Source organism: Callospermophilus lateralis, chromosome 10 (assembly GCF_048772815.1).
Source record: "Callospermophilus lateralis isolate mCalLat2 chromosome 10, mCalLat2.hap1, whole genome shotgun sequence".
Lineage (NCBI taxonomy): Eukaryota > Metazoa > Chordata > Mammalia > Rodentia > Sciuridae > Callospermophilus > Callospermophilus lateralis.
Window position 1 is genome coordinate 122178328 of NC_135314.1, and position 17880 is coordinate 122196207.

The following is a 17880-nucleotide window of genomic DNA, read 5'->3' on the forward strand; positions in this document are numbered from 1 at the left end:
AAATAGTGAATTCTGGAGAAAGGAATAATTCCAGGATGACCAAAGAAGGCTGCTACTTTAAATACAGGGACAGTGTATACAATGTGTGACATAGGGGGAAACTATAGACTCTGGTCATGCTTTTTTCCTATTCCAGGAAGAAGAAATATTGAAGAGTTCAAGGGCTGATGGAGCCTCTCTCTTGCCTATAAACCCTCCATAGCAGCAGCACCCTGTCTTCTTCAGACCTGAACATTTTAGGAGGTTCCTAACTAAGATCTGCCTTTGTACTCACATTCAGAAAATACTCCCCAGGAGAAAAGACACATACCTGCTCTTTGACCTCAATGTTATGCTCCCCTTCCAGAATAAGGGTGACGGCTTGCATAATTTGCTTTCCATGAGTACTCATTATTTTATCTATATGCTGTAAAACAATGGGAAGGCCACGGTTATCATCTGGGAAACGAAAAGCCCACAGAAAGAACAGAAAGCTTCTAAAAGTTAATATTCTATAATACACAGTTGCTTCAAGCAGAACAACACAGCATATAGAACGAGATGCCAAAGAATAGTATTTATTATACTGTAAAGCTGCATTTTGCCTTCAAATACATTTCTGAATGACTTTACTACAAAGAGAACATAGTGTTGGTCTGATAGAATATAGAACTAAAATCAGTGGGAGTCCTCAAGCCCAAAGATATTAAACAAAAAGGAAGCATAAAATTATGGACTGGGGGACAGACATGGAAAATACAGTATAGGTATTAATACTATCTTGGAGCACAACTATATGAAGATGATTCAAAAGACAAGCAAAGCACAGAGAAGTAAAATATGACCATGTTTCTTCATCCACCTGAAGTGGTCACCTGACATGGTTGGTCAGGGAACATCACAGAACTACATTGAGTGTGACCCCACCAGCAAAGCTGTGCCTCTTCTATTGACAAATACCCACTAATCTCCACAATGACATCTCTAGAGGTTAATCCAATAAATGTGGGAGGGGAAGGTATGGGAGTGTCTATGGAACGGCATTAAGAAGAGTTCTCTAAATCCAATCAAGCAGAAGCCTCAGAGATAAATGATTCAGGCAGATGAAAAATGTGGCCAGCAAATCAAGCAAGAATAAAGTAACAAATCAAGGCAGATATATATTTGGTGCAAAGGGAGGAGAGACAGATAGGATGGGCAGTACAGCAGTGTTGGGCAGGGGGGCTCCCAGAACACCTATGAAGGTGGCAGGTCAAGACATCAACTCCATGCTTCTCTGAAAAGGGGCAACATTTGAGTCATACTCATAGGTAGATGCTGGGGAGCAGAGAGAGCAGTGTTGGGTTATGGACACGGAGGGCTAGCTAATCTGGAAGCCTGGGTGATTTTACTTACAGGCCGAGTAGAAAGGAGATTTCTAAGAAGTCCCAATGTCTTCATCAGTACGTTCAAATCTGAATCTGATAATAACCGGAATAGCTGTTCAGTACTCAAGCTTCGTAAAATATCTGCTTTTATTTTCTGTTCAGCCTGAAATGCCATATTCTGAAAGGATTAAAGAAGTTGCAAGAATCATTTCTATACTTATTTTATTAAATTATATAATTTTTATTTTTGTAGTAATTCTGATAATTTTCAAAGTATAAACAGAATCTGTTAAAATCCTTAAGTATGAGTAATACTATTTTTCTGATTCCTGTTAATTTCCTATATTTCTATTTGTCAAGAGAAGGATAACTGCTACTCTTAGGTATACACCTAAATGATGAATATGATTACTTTCTGGCATGGGCATTTGAAGGTCTTAAGGTTTCTCAGATAAATACAAAATGTATTTATTACTTTTGAGAAGTAATAATACATTTTGTATTTATGGTTATCAAGTTGCCTTCCCTGTATTTTAGTAACAATATGACCATTTTAAAAAAAATTATGTTTAGTTGTAGACAGATACAATACCTTTGTTTATTTAGTTTTTTTTTAATGTGGTACTGGAGATCGAACCCAGCACCTCACACGTGCTAGGCCAGCACTCTACCCCTGAGTCAGAACCCCAGTCCTAACCATATGACTATTAATAACTATACTGTGCCATGCATTTTGAAAACAATTTCAAAGTACTCACTTATTATAGATGAAGATAAGCAGTGATGTGCTAATTCTACCAGCATGAAAGCACCTATTGTGTTCCCAATACTATGCTAGGTATTGGATGACTAGGACCTATCACACAGGAAATTTTCCAGGGGGAAGAAGGTATGTCCTGGCTACTAGCAAACAGTAGTTACTTTGTTCCTTTTTATTATTCACATTATGAATTAGCCCAGCTAATTGAAAACTATAATAATATGTCTGAATTAAAAAGAAACAACCTACCCACCCAAAACAAAAACATGGCAAATTCTAAATCATAACTCATTAACTTTTGATATAAAAATCTCTTTAAGTAATATGTAGCTATTGCCTTCTAGGAATTTATTCTAATTAAGGAGCTAAAACACGAGAGATGAAGTTACCAATGATGCAAGACAATATGGTAGAGCAAAAAGAGTATTAGACCTAGACCATTGCATCTTGGACTTTTTTTTTTTTTTTTAAAGAGAGAGTGAGAGAGGGGGGGGAGAGAGAGAGAGAGAGAGAGAGAGAGAGAATTTTTTTAATATTTATTTTTTAGTTATCGACGGACACAACATCTCTGTTTGTACGTGGTGCTGAGAATCGAACCCGGGCCGCACGCACGCCAGGCGAGCGCGCTACCACTTGAGCCACATCCCCAGCCCCATCTTGGACTTTTGATTAAGATCAAGTGAAGAGATCCAGGCTGAAGACAAGTCCAATGTTGTATATTTTGTAGGTAGAGAACATGGCAACTAGTAATATGGAGATTGTTGAAAAATAAGATTGTTTGTCTGAACTTTTAGAGTGGGGTGTAAGTTCAGTTTCTCACATTAAAGTTGCTATTGTCAGGGAGTTCTCAAATGAAGTTCCACAGGTTGTTTAAGTGATAGATCTTGGGAACAGATAACAGCCATATCCAGATATGTAGGTTTTGAAGTAACCTTTTCCATTATGGGGAGTTCCTGAAACTGAAGTGTGAAGTGAAACTTGGGGGGATGTTCCCTGAAAAGAAGGTTGAAAACGAGGCTTCATAAAAAGTGAATTAAAAAAAAAAAAAAGTCCCAGGACAGAGTTTTAAGAAGAAGAAAAAGAGTTTTAAAAGCAATGTGAAGTTAAGGGGAAAAATAACTATGATACCACTGGATTTGGTGCTTTCTTCGAAGATGGTTATTTCTATTTCAAAGTTCGGATGAAAACAAAGCAGATGTGGAATAGGAAGAAGAGTACAGATTGGGACAGCTTCAGAACCCATTTCCATACTGATCAGCTGTGAGGCCTTCTCCCTCACAATTCATTTAACTTCCTGAAGTCCTAGTTTCCCATTTGTAAGGTAGATATATACCAATATAACTTAAAATAAGAATTAGAGAAAACAAGAGTATCTGGTATATAGCAATTAAATTATAACTACTATAATTATGTTTTTAAAATATGTAAGATTACTTCCTTTCCAATTTCAATAAAACTTACTTTAATGATCTTAAGGAAAAAGGGTTCTCTGTGTGTGTGTGTGTGTGTGTGTGTGTGTTTCTTTTATTCATACATTTATTCATTCATTTATTGCAGTACTGAAGACTGACTCAGCTCATGGTAGGCAAGTGCTCTACCACTGAGTTATACCTAAGCCCTTTTTATTATATTTTGAGATGGGGCCTCACTAAGTTGCCAAGGCTGGCCCTTAATCCTGTGCCTCAGCCTTCTGAGCTGTTATTATGGGTGTGCACCACATTGTCCAGTTGATGTCATAATTTCAAAATCCATTATTATAAATTATTTATTAGAAAATGTTAAATTATTAAGCATTATGTTCCAAACCTATAACCTTGGCAATTTATTTAATCACTCTGAAAAGCATATGAGGCAATCCGTGTTATTAGCTCAATTCAGGTATTATACAATGTGTATATATTTTAAAACATATTGTACATCTTAAACACATGCAACTTTTGTCAATTAAAAAAATCAGCTGTAAAGTATGATAAGAATACTCAGTCTACTTCATAATGTTGTTCTTCAGAGCAAAGAAGAGAATAAAATACTTTGTAAAGTAGGTAGCTCTCTAGAAATATCACTATATTCATGGTAAAAAAAAAAAATATTGTTTTCCCAAGATTAAGTAACTGAAGTTTCAACATCTGTGGCCAAGCAACTTGCTTACAGTCAAATCTGAAAGTTGAATACCATATCTTCTAGGTTCTAGGTCATTAGAAAACTGGGCCATAATAGCCAGGTTATTAAAACAGAAAATTCCTGACATTTCAAATAATGTTCTAACTTTGAGAATTACATAAATTATGAAATAATAAAAAATGTAAAACATACCATTAAAGCCCAAATTCCATTCACTCGTAAAGCAGGATTTTCACTTTGGGTTAATCCACAAAGTAGCTCTACAGCTCCTGATTCTAAAATTGGCTGTGATTGCAAAAGTTTAAGGAAAAAAAAAGAGAGAGAGAGAGCTTTATAGTCCAATTTGCAAAGTAAATGTGTATATACCCTAGTATTATATAATTTGTTTCCCATTCTTACTCAGTTCCAAGCAAGCTTCAAAAAGCAGGAGTGATATAGCCACAAAAATCACCTTGAGGAGGGAAAGGACACCTTTTCTCTCACAAATATCATCATCATTGTGCCATATTCTTTCTCTGCAGTCCTGACAGACTCTGGAGACTCTGACCGTCTGTATTTCACACACACACCCTGTGTGACCACCGTCTAGTTCCCCACCCTCACTCTCACCACCTGAGTGTTGGTTTAGGAAAGAAATATAACAGAACTTACATAACCAAATAGTCCTCCTTCCAAATAGTCAATTTTATTCCTAAATGCTATGGAATTCATCTTTGAGAACTATTTTCGGGACTACTTTTCAATTTGGTAAGCAAAACAGATTTGTACTTTTATAGTCATGCCACATTTTACACTGAAAATAGCATGCTTCAGTCTGACCACTTACTGTAGTAAGTACTAGGCTGACAATGAGTTTCTTTCTGGCAATTTCTAGAAAAATTCAAAATTTAGAGAATTAAGATTTATTATCACTAATTAATGTTTAAAGGCCATCTGACAAGTGGATTCTAGAAATGTCTTAAGCAATTCAGATTTCCATATTTAAAAGTGCAGTGCCTTGCAAGATGACATTTTTGAAAGAGTTATATACTCTTCTATTTGTACAAATTGTGGTATTTTTTAACATTTTTTCCATAGTTGCTTTATCATCTCTCATTTTGTTCACCTACATCCACATTATTTTATCTCACCATTTGAAATCTGAGTGCACATACCATGCCCTTTACCCTTAATGTGTATTTCCTAAGAAGTTTATTCCCTTACACAATCACAGTATAGTTAATAACTTCAGAAAAGTTAACATTAAATTAAAACAATACTCTATAGTCTCTATTCCAGTTTTACTAATGGCCCAACAATTTCTTATAGCATTTCCCTCCCTTCCAGAACAGAATCAAGTTTATTTTTAATATTTTAAAAAATGATCATTAATAATGATTCTTTGCCTGAGTTCTTCCACCTAAATTTCCCTAAATAGTGGACCCTAAATATTCTGAAGGTAGATCTGATCATAATCTAGCCAAGACCCCACTACTGGGCAGAGAACATGTTGGAAGCTCTGCCCTACTCTTCTGCCTTTCTATGCTTCCAGTCTCTCCCATTTTGTTCTAAAATTTTTAATAACTGTCTTTGAACTTCCACCTGTCAATACTGCCTTCCTGAAGAAAATCAATTCAACAAAAATGGGACTACTCAAGGAACTGAACAGGCACTTCACAGAAGAAATACAATTGGCCAACAACTATATGAAAAAAAATGTTCCACATCTCTAGCAATTACAGAAATGCAAACAAAAACTACACTGAGATTTCGGCTCACTCCATCCAGTCAGAATGGCAATTTTCAAGAATATAAGTAATAATAAATGTTGGTGAGGATGTGGGGAAAAAGGTTCCCTTACACATTGCTGGTGGGGCTGCAAATTGGGGCAACCACTCTGGAAAGCAGTACAGAGATTCCTCAGAAAACTTAAAATGTAACCACCATTTGACTATTATTCCAAACCTTGGCATATACCCAAAATACTTAAAGTCAGCATACCATAGTGACACAGCCACACCAATGTTTATAGCATCTCTGTTCTCAATAGCTAAGTTATGATACTAACTTAGGTGACCTTCAACAGATTATTGAATAAAGAAAATGTGGCACATACACACAATGGAATATTCCTCAGCCATAAAGAAGAATGAAATTATGGCATTTGCTGGTGAATGGATGAAACTGGAGACTACTGTGCTAAGTGAAATAAGCCAATCTCCCCAAAACCAAAGGCTAGATGCTTTCTCTGATATGCAGGTGCTAACACACAATAAAGTGGGCAGGGGAGAACAGAAGTACATTGAATTAGACAAGGGTAATGAAGGAAAGGGAGTGAGATGGAAATAGAAAAGACAGTAAAATAAATCAGACATTAACTGTCCTATGTTCATATAAGAACACACAACCAATGTAACTCCACATCATGGACAACCACAAGAATGGGAAGTTATACTCCATGTATGTATAAGATGTCAAAATATACTGTCATATATATATAAAAATATTAAGAAGAATTTTTAAAAATTAAAAGAATAAATAGGGTCTGAGATATGTACAAAAACAAAAAACAATAATGGGACTGCTAAATGTCCAATACACTTGAGTTCATGATTTGGTAGGCCAGATTTTTGTTTTGTTTTAGGGTTAAGAACTAAACACAGAGCCTCATGAATACAAGGCACAGACACTACCAGCACCAAACCAGAGATATTATAATACAGCCAAGCTGATTTTTTAAGGTTTACCCCTCTACTAATTCTAGTTTTCCCTATTTAAAAAAAAAATACAATTTTGATTAATTTATAAAATGCAGAAAGAGGGGTGGGAAAACATATTCTCTCCTTTCCCAAACAACGCCATCAACATTAGAAACCAAAAACTAATCCTGGTTTACAAAAATGAATCTTAATTTATTCTTTAGTATAGGTATAGTTTGAAAATAGTCTATTGTTTGTATAATTATTTCTTATATTTGTAGTTTAGATTGACTATAAACTGTAATATCTGAATAATTAATTAATTAATTAATGTACTTCTTTATTTATTTTTGAGGTGGGGTCTTGCTATGTTGCCCAGATTGGTCTTGAACTCCTGGGCTCAAGGGATCTTCCCATCTCAGCCTCCTGAGGAACTGAGACTACAGGCACATGCTACTCTGTCTAGCTTTGTAATGTCTTTTAAATTTTTTTTTTTTAATATTTATTTTTTAGTTTTCGGCGGGCACACATCTTTGTTTTTTTGTTTGTGGTGCTGAGGATCGAACTCGGGCCGCACGCATGCCAGGCGAGCACGCTACCGCTTGAGCCACATCCCCAGCCCTGTAATGTCTTTTAAAAAACTGAATATGCTAGGTAGAATAGAAAGAATATTGGGAAATAATAGTCATATTAAAAAATGATCACCCCCATCAAACAATTCAGAAGTAGTTTTTATACCCAATCCATGTATTTCAATGTCAACAACTGTGAAAAGTTAATTTGACTAAGTGCTAGCTGGAACAGGCAACATCATGAAAAGAATATCAATACTAACCTCTTTGCTTGGAGAAAATTCAAGAAGAAGATTACATAACATGGAAGATGCTACTACTAGGATTTCATCTGGTGCATTTTGTAAAACCTTTGGAATAAACAAAAGGATACCATTAATGATTTAGAATCATGGAGGTGAGACCACAGAAGACGATATAAAAATAATTATCTCTAAACTTGATTTCTCACATGGAAGAGACACAAGGTTTAAAATACAACTTATGAAATTCAGAAATTGACATCTAATGCTAAATTTCACCAAAAGAAGGACAAAAAATAATCATGAATAAAAATTTTAATTAAAGTCCAAGCTTATTCTCTTGCAGTTTGCTAACCAACAATTTAAAAAACGGAAAAAACAAGAGAAATATCAGCAGATCTGCAGATAGATAGCCTCTGAAATATGAGGAACCAAAAAATATCTAAAGTAAATCATTGGTTTTCTTCCAAGTTTTTAATATTATCTTAATACTTTAAAAGTCATAATTTGAGAGTAATTATACCCACATGTACCCAAATGCACAAAATCTTTCTAGATTACTGCTCATCAGCCCCTTCCCTGGGGGAACTAGACAGAAATCATACAGTGTTCCATTCTGATTTGTATGTCAGAGGAGTTCTGAACTGAGCAATCAGAGACTCCAGATGCAAAGGGAGTTGTTCTGAGAAGTAGCAGTCAAGTTGCTATGAAAAAGGTACAATCTGAGAACAAGAAAAAGTGGAATAAAATAATAAAATGGAGTAAAAGAAAATATCACTTAACTGAGGAGAGTCTCTGAAAATCCAGGAATGTCAAACCCAGTCCCAATGGTCTTAGATAAGGGATTGTGGATCTGAAATGAATTTTTGTTGGTGGGAGGCAGCATGTTCCTGGAACAAAGTGTCCACCCAGTGTAGAAAGGCACTGATGTTATAGTTGGAGAATGGGGAGTGGGCAAATCCCCTGAGTTTATAGCTTCTTAGTTAGGTTCAGGCAGCAAAAGGAGAGCAGAGAATGAGGAATATTCAGAAGGGCTGACATATGTCCAATTGGATGAAACAGGGTGAAACTCAGGGAGGAGGGGCAATGGAAGGAAATGGGTCAAGTTCAATGTCACAGATTGCTTAGGTAGGCCAACTGGAAAGCAGAAATTCTGATAAGTCTCAGAAGGCCATATTGTGACGATCTTTTAGAACCTCTTGGTGTCCTCTGACAGTTCCTAATTGGGTGGTTACACACCCAATCCTGTCATTCCTTCCACTTAAATCTTCGGGGTTCACATTGTCCTTATTCCAGGACCTCAACACATAAATCATGTACTCTGCCATCATGAACCTCCCCATAAGAAAGGCTCAGCATGTCAATTTCCAAAGCCTATGGCACCGATTCATCTCTTCTATCTATCTGGTGCTTATCTGTTCACTGGTATGCCTGTCTCATCATACCTGACCCCTCTATGGTCATAAAGGGATCCTTGCTATTTCCTACATGTACCACACATAATGTTTCTGCTCTTGCTATTCCTCTCCCTAGAAAATTCTCCTGGTCCTTTTCCCTTCAAAGCCACATCACATTATTTCTTTTTTTTTTTTAAATTGATTTTATTTTTTAAATACATGACAGCGGAATGCATTACAATTCTTATTACACATATGGAGCACAAGTCTTTATATAATGTATGTTTATGCCAATTCATGTCTTTATACATGTACTTTGTGTTTTTTTGCATTACAATTCTTAGTACACATATATACCACAATTTTTCATATCTCAGTTTTTATATAAAGTATGTTGACACCTAATTCATGTCTTCATACATTTCCTTTGGATAATGATGTTCATCACATTCCACCATCCTTGCTAATCCCCTACCCCCTCCCTTTCCCTCCCACCCCTCTTCCCTATCTAGAATTCATCTATTCCTCCCATGCTCTCCCTCCCTACCCCACTGAGTCAGCCTCCTTAGATCACAGAAAACATTCAGCATTTGTTTTTTGGGGATTGGCTAACTTCACTTAGCATTATCTTCTCCAACACCATCCATTTACCTGCAAATGCCATGATTTTATTCTCTTTTATTGCTGAGTAATATTCCATTGTATATATATGCCACATTTTTTTTTTATCCATTCATCCAATGAAGGGCATCTAGGTTGGCTCCACAGTTTAGCTATGGTGAATTGTGCTGCTATAAACATTGAGCCACATCACATTATTTCTGCGTGAAGTCTTTCCTGATTGTTTCTGTCATACTTACTCTAACCTGAAGTTTAAAACCAGGGCAAGAGCTCTGTAGTAAAAATTTTTAGTAGCCTACCGTGTCTGAAGGCTTGCTTAGTCTTAAGTAAGTACTCAAAAACAAAAGAAAAAGACCTAAATAAACAGAAAATTCTTTGAACTAAATGCAAGTTTTATATATATATATATATATATATATATATATATATATATATATATATATATATATATATATAATTTAAGGGGGAAAAAAGATGAAAGATCAAGGTAACCTGTGGTTCTGTGATATAACAGAGCTAATATTATTAGCAGCAACCTGCTACTCTCCCAATTCATATTCATTTGCCCTGAATCCCCCCGCCCTTTTTTTTTTTTTTAATTGGGTTGGGAGCCCTCAAGATGCCAAAAAAAGTTACTGTTAAAAAATTGGGTTGGGAGCCCTCTGATGCCAAAAAAGTTACTGTTAAAAAATATCCAGGTGAAACTTGAGACCACCCTGTTAAGTGAAATAAGTTAAATCCACAAGGTTAAGGGTTAATGTTTTCTCTCATATGTGGAAACTAGAGAGGAAAACAAAGGTAAGGGTGATCTCCTAAAAAATCAAAGGGAGATCAAAAGAGGAAAGGGACCAAAAGTTGGGACATAGACAAGGAGGGGGGAAATGCTTGAAAGAAATGTTGACCAAATTATTTTGTTATATTGTATGCATGCACAAATATGTAACAATAAATCCCATCAATTCATACAACTATAATGTGCCAATAAATAAATGAAGAAAAAATTCAAAGATTGCCAAAAGACTAAGAACAACCTGTTATATCTGGAAATGGATAATGCTTTTTCTTTTTTATAACTAAAAACTACAAGTTCAAAGAGTAATACTCAACATGAAGGAAGATCAGATGAGTAACTACAGCAGACCAGGTTTATATTTTCCCCCCACACACAAGATGTCAATCTCAGAAACATAGTCTGTAGATTTGTAGATGCTAAAATATCAGATTCAAGGAGACAAATGTTCAAAATGTCCTACCCAAGTCAGACACACTCCTCGACCCTGGGAGTGCCACTGGCTCACTCAGCTCACAAAGCCGCTGTGTGAATGGGTCACTTAATGTCCCTTTCTTCTTACCTTCATTAAAGGTTTCCACACAGCATGATCCTGAAAACTGGTTCGAAGTTGCTGTACAGATCTCGATAAACTGTGCAAACATCTACAAAGAATAATCAAAATTAGCTTTCTAAGAAGCCAAAACTTACTTCTCAAATAAACTGCTTGGCTTTTCACTATTACTAGTGTACATTTCAAGTACATCTATAGAGAGTAAGTCAACTATGTCAGGACACTTCATGGGCTTTGGAGGCTGGGTTTTCTGTTAGGTGATGTTACACACTGTATGAATTCACCTGAGCATACTTTCCAGTAACATTTGGATTCTGTGCTTACTTGGTGAAGGACCGGAGAGGAAACAAGTTAAACACACAGCAAAAGATGTTTATTCAGACCATTTAAAGCTCATACCTGACGGCAGCTAACCGCACCTTGACACTAGACTCAGACAAGCCAGTCACAATTCGGTCCATCATATTTTCAGTCTCAATGATCTGGAGAAAAAGGTTAATGCTGCATAAATAACAACATGAAGGTGACAAACTTCACTGCTTGTAAATGCAAGTATGATAATGTCCATTAAACGTTTAATGTTTTTGGTAAAAGTTTTTACCTCTTGAACAATCATCTCGCAGTAAGGGAAGGCAGCTCATCAGAAAGGTAGGACTAGCCCACTAAGGACAAGCCAGGATGAACGACGGGCATAGGGGCAGGTTATGTTTCTTTATTTTTAAAGACAATTAAAAAAAATTAAATGGCATTAAGTATTGCAGAGGTGTTGCATAAAGAATCTTGGGGCGGGGGGGGGGGGGAGAGAGGTATAACTAAATTCCTATTAGGCAAGTTCCTGCCAGAGAAAGATTCTAGAAAATCATAGTTCACACTCAGTCTTCAAGAAGTGAAATTTATCATTTTTCTGACAGAGTCACCCTGTGGTTACTTTCTTACCATGACCATTGAAACAAAGTTAAATATCTGGAAAAGCAACACTTGCCATCTTTCACTATGGCACCAACTCCTGCTGTATCACTCATGAAGCAAGTCAAGCTTCAAACATGAAGCTTTATTCTTTTTAAGATGGACTACAATTTTCCTTCAAGTAATGTACAGAGCCAAAATAAAGTATTCAGAGGAAATGAAGTTTAACTTGTGTGGGCACATGGAAAAAGAATAAAGTGTTAATGCCATCACAAAAAATATTAACAAAAACAACATTTGTTGAGTACTTCTACGTGCCAGGCATTGTGCTAAACGTGTTATATCACCTAATTTAATCCTCAATCTCTTGTGAGCATTATCATGATTATTCCCATCCACACATTAGGAAATTGAGGATTCTAGTTAATACAGTTTTCCTGGGATCAAAGTGCTAAACCCAGGCATCTGACTCCAGAGTCCATATGCTTAGCCATACCTGTTATTCTGTCCTGGTTAGAGAAATAGTTCTATATTTATCAGGTATTCCCAGTATGGAAGTCATATTTCCATTAATGGGAGTCATTATCTTGCCTGGCAGAATACCAAAGATCTTAACCCTAGCCACACAGAACAACCTACTAAAGAGCTTTAAAAACAAAAAGAAAAAAAAAATCCTTATGTTTAGGTCACACCAATTAAATCCTTTTCTCTGGGGTGAGGCCCAGGAACCTGTATGTATGTTTTTTTAAAAAGTTCCTGAGTTTGGTGGAACCCATGTTGAAGATCACTGATCTGGAGTAAAATCTGGAGGATTCTGAAGCCTGATTTCAGAACAGGCAAGGGTGAGAAACCTCAGGATCTTCCAAGCCAAACAGGAAGACTGCAGGAAATAGAAATGAAATTAACATTGACCAGGAAGAAAAATATCTACTATTCAAAACAGGGAGCTACACGTTAGCTGTAGGTTCAGAACAGTAGTTTTCATATAAGTTCCCAAAGTGGCCAAAGTACATGAATATGTCGATCCACTCCTATCCCAGACTAAATCTGATCCTGTGCTGACCTTTATGCTCACCCACTCTATTCTCCCATCTCTAGCTCCTACCCCTTTCTCGGTCCATTCATTCTTTTCAACTCTACCCCAACCCCAATATGAAAGCCTGACTGCTTGCTCTCTCAGCAAACACTACAGCACCTGGGTGTCCTCACTGCTGGCCCACCAGCCTCGTATTCATCTGCAGAAGACCTCCATATTCCCTACCTGCCATTTCAATTTCTTCTAACATTACTCACCCCCTCAGCCCTTCTGTGCCTACCTCAAATTTGTAGGGGAATATGCTTTCTTCTGGGGACACAAGCTACCTCAACATTTTGTTTTAATCAAATTAATTAATTAATTTAAAGACAGAGTCTAACTATATTGCTCAAGCTGGTCTCAAACTCCTGCACTCAAGTGATCCTCCCACTTGGGCCTGCTGGGATAAAGGTATGCCACCATGCCTGGCTCAACTTCCCACTTCTTATTGAAATAGCTTTTGTCTTTGCTAAGCTGAAGCTGAGTACTTGTAAATTAAAAGCCCTTCTATCTTCACCCAAAAACCACCTCCCCATTCCTTTTTTGCCCACCGGATTCTCTCCCTCAGCGTGCCTCACCTCCTACTTCCACCCCTAAAGACAAAGGGCCCACACTTTAAACTCTAGAAGCTACAATCTCCTCTCTCTTCTCATCCTTAAAGGGATCTGTGTTCCAAAGGTTCTGTCCAACTCTCACTCTATATAAGACAATGTTGTGACTTCAAAACCAGTTTGGTATGAGTAATTTCCTAATCTAAAGTTTGCTCCTAGAATTCTTTCCTCATATCTAGTTCCATACTTCCAATGATATGGATGTTCAGTGGAATTTCTGATTGTTCATGCCCCATGCCACGTTTACTGCCTACCTCCTTGCCCCCCAGTCCAGGCTAAACCTGTTTCTTCTTTATGTCTTTTTGTCTGTCTCTGCTTATTTTGTTAGTCAGCCACCCAGGCACTAGATCTGTATTATTATTATTTTTTAACTTTATTTTATTTATGTATTTTTTATGTGGTGCTGAGGATCAACCCAGTGCCTCAAGTGCTAGGCAAATTTTCTACCACTAAGCCCCAGCCCGAGCCCCAAATCTGTTATTAATTTTTACTTCAACTCTCTCCCTTAACACCTAATCAATTTCCTTTGCACTATGTCTTATGTTCATCCCACCACCATTCTCACTCCATTAAAATAGTTAGGACTTTATTACTATTCCCTTGGGGTGACAGTAATATGTTTTCCAAATTGCTTCATCTTTTATTGTTACAGCAACCACAGAAGACTGGCTGGTTGATGGATTAGATACTTCAGTCAAGCACTAGTCACTGTTCTTGAAAGAGGCAAAGCTAAACCAGGACCTTCCCCAAGGAGAAAAAATTATAACCTGGAGGCAAAGTCTCAGGCACTGAAGGGCTGGGGGGGTGAATCCTGGAACCTTCTGATGCCTTAGGAAATTATTTTTACTTAGAAAGAGTAGTAGTAACTAGGAAGAAACAGTTGCCTGTGTTGGACAGTTACAATATCAGAGAGTAAGTGGGAGAGAAGCACGGGATTGAATGGATGAGACAAGTGATTACTCTCCAAGAAGAACTACAAATACTATTAGCATTGCTTCCAAAAGTGCTTAGAACCTAAGGCCCAGCCAGGTAAAAGACACTTCTGGATAAAATTTACTGGCCAATTTAACCAAATATGTAAATCTACCAAGGGAGGGGACCAGTGCATCAATCATTTAGGTATTTTATAAAGTTTATCTCCATAGAGCTTGGGCCACGGGTCACAGATCCTTGAAATTGTTTGGCACCATGAAAAATCCTACCTCTACGATGGGCCAGATGATTCTACAAGCTTAATATGGGTTGAAGTCCAGACTGATCCTTCCCAAAGTTAATAAAGCTGACAATCAAAGAACCCGGAGAAAGGGAACAGGGTGTGAGCAAAAATAAAATGAGTGGGTAGACCACTCAGTGGATGAAGCAGTAAGGTGAATGTTGTGGGGTGGGTTTCCTGTATTAATCTTGAGCAACTCACTCACTTTACCTTCTCTGGGCCCTCAGTAAAATAAAGGGACATAGGGACTGGGGATGTGGCTCAAGTGGTAGCGCTCTCGCCTGGCATGCGCAGGGCACTGGGTTCGATCCTCAGCACCACATAAAAAAATAAAGATGTTGTGTCCACCAAAAACTAAAAAATAAATAATAAAAAAATTCTCTCTCTTTAAAAAAATAAAAAATAAAATAAAATAAGGGGACATAGCAATGGTTACTTTACCTCCAATCCTTTGCAATCAGCAGGTAAACAAAATCTGGGTAAAACTATCATGCTATTTAGAAGCAAGATGAGAAACAAGGTAGGTGAGGAGAGGCTAGAGATAGCAAGGTCTAGTTAGGGTGCCAAAATCAGGAAGAAGGCAAGGGAAAACAGGGTAGGGCTCCTATTTTCAGTCCTGCAAATATTTTTTATTTGAATAAATAATTATTTATTCAGAAAATACCTGGGTTCTCAGATAATGTCAAACGTAAAAACTCATAGAAACAGTGAAGGAAAGAAAACTCTTTCTACCACCAAACTCACTATGGAATAAGCAAGTAGGATTAAGTACAATTAATATCTGAGTTACGGCAACTGAGTCTATGGCAGAGAACATGGGAATGACAGGGGCCACGGGCTCAAGGTACCCAGTGAAATAAGCAGAGAAGGTAGGAAAGACAACCATCGTCAAGAATGGGAGTTTTAGTATCCATTGGGAAGTGTTTCTTAATGACCTAGCCAGAGAATATCCAGGCTCAGATCAGAGGACGGTGAACTATTAATACTCAAATACTGTAACATTAATAGAGTGGAACTTTGTACTTTCAAGTTTTCTAGAAGCATGTGGTGCCTGATCCTTTGGAGATGTAGTACAGCTATTAAGTGGCTGTTGAACTTTCTCCCTGAGTCAGGATAAAAAAACAGTAGGACTATCTAGAGTTATCTTACCTTTGGTCACAAGCTGACTTTCTTATATCAAAGTCTATCAAAATGCCTATAGCAAGAGGTCTAGATTTGTAACCTGGTTATGAAAGACTTCAGTAACCCTGCTCTAGGGTTCCAGAAAGTTTACTACCAGAGTATCTGATTGACCTCCATCAAGATTATCAGTCAGTGAGGGAGTAAAAATAACACAAAATTAGAATGTGAACCTAGGATTCTAATCCAAAAGGTATGCAGAGAAGCCATATAAATGAGTAACATGATCTAATGGAGGTTTTACAACCTTCAGGACAGTGAGGCCATTTACACATGGATAAAAGGGAGATTATAGCGAACACATGCACCAAAATCGGGGAAAAAAATGTGATTATGAGGCAGGAGAGGTTTGGAAATCCAGAGGAAAAAACATTAAGTCAGCAGGCAAGGAGCTGGTGGTGTCCATGGCCAAAGTCCTTTGACTCCATGGTCTAAAAGAGCACCAGATAGCTTTTTAGACCTATGGTTTGAAAGCCAGGAGCAACAAAACCTGTTCTCTATGGTGCCTTTTAATAACCCCAGTACTGTGCTCCAAAGCCTTACACAATAGAGGGTGTCAAGTTGTAGAACCCAGTTAGAAGGAATTCGTGATAGACTGAATCCTCAAGAGTGGAGAAGGCCATTTCTTTTCTTCTTCTAGGGGCCTGGGCTTTAAATCTAACTACAGAATTTAATCACTGTGTCCCAAATTGATCAAGTTTTAAGTCACAGATGGACTGGTGTTGTGTGAGTGTTTTTAGTCTTCATGACTTCATGCTTTAGCTAAGCTTTTTGTCTCTGGCAATGCAGCTCTTGCAGAAATGGACACGGATCTATTAGAACAAGACTGAAGCTCCCGATCAACAGGGCAAGTGACCCTTATGGCCTATGTAAGACAGAGAAGCAATCAGCCTACATTATGGGTTACGGGCAAAACGCAGAACCCAAACAATACTAGGAGAGTGATTCACCATACACATGGGAATGTCAACAATCTGAAGATGGCTTTTGACTGAAAGGAAATTTCCAGCTTTCCATGAGCTCTAGTTTTATACTGTGTCCAGGACACAAACTACCTCTCTCAGAACATATTAAGAAGTGGCAAAGTCAGAGATATAGTCTTAAAAAAAAAAAAAAAAAAAAGATCCAATTATTCTTTTGGTATGACTCAGCATGAAGCATTCTCTAGGTATTAGAAAAACTTTAGCTTGGACTTGAGCTAAAGTCAAGCAAAATATGGAGAAACGGAATCCAGTCAGATTCCTGATGGTATCAGCAAACTTCTTGGCCAACTCAAAGTGGATGGGCTTGGGATCAAATGAGGTAGGGATGGCAAAGTGGTCATTATCTTTACATCAATTGTTTATGCTTATGTATACAATAGCCAGGCAAATATAATTTAATTCCAAATGGGTTAATGTAAAAGGTTCCAGAAGAAGTTCTAATGAAGTGTGAGTGATAAATAACAAGACAGAACTAGCCTGAAAAAGTAAAGACCTGAAATTAAACTTTGAAAGTTAGGCAAGGTAGTCTCCTAAGATCTAAGTGCATAAATTATCAAATCCAGAAAGTCTAGTTATAATCCAGCAGCCAAGCAGGATGCAGTACAAGGAGGTCAGGAAGAAAGATCTAGACTGGATGTGAATGGCAGTGCTCTGTTTCTTAAGTGTCAATATGGGTGGGCCTTTCATAACAGGGAACACGTAGTTGAGGTCTAATGGCTTACCTCTCTCTTTTTAGGAGAAGAGCACTATGAACATAATAGTAAAGTTATGAAATGAGCCTAAGGTGTCCATCAAAAGAAGAATGGATCAATAAATTGTGGGCAATCTTGGTG

The 17880-nt window shown here is 37.3% G+C and overlaps 1 protein-coding gene across 5 annotated transcripts in view; it reads right to left on the minus strand.

Annotated features, from left to right (window-relative positions):
• Window positions 1-17880, minus strand: part of Armc8 (armadillo repeat containing 8) — a 99658-nt gene that overhangs the window by 16021 nt on the left and 65757 nt on the right. For all 5 annotated transcript variants that reach the window (XM_076868735.2, XM_076868739.2, XM_076868734.2 and 2 more), the window contains 6 exons: window positions 11480-11562; window positions 11090-11171; window positions 7741-7827; window positions 4420-4512; window positions 1375-1524; window positions 311-406 (listed from right to left, as the gene is read on the minus strand). In XM_076868735.2, coding sequence (XP_076724850.1) covers window positions 311-406; window positions 1375-1524; window positions 4420-4512; window positions 7741-7827; window positions 11090-11171; window positions 11480-11562 — 591 coding nt within the window. The remainder of the gene's footprint in view (window positions 1-310; window positions 407-1374; window positions 1525-4419; window positions 4513-7740; window positions 7828-11089; window positions 11172-11479; window positions 11563-17880) is intronic.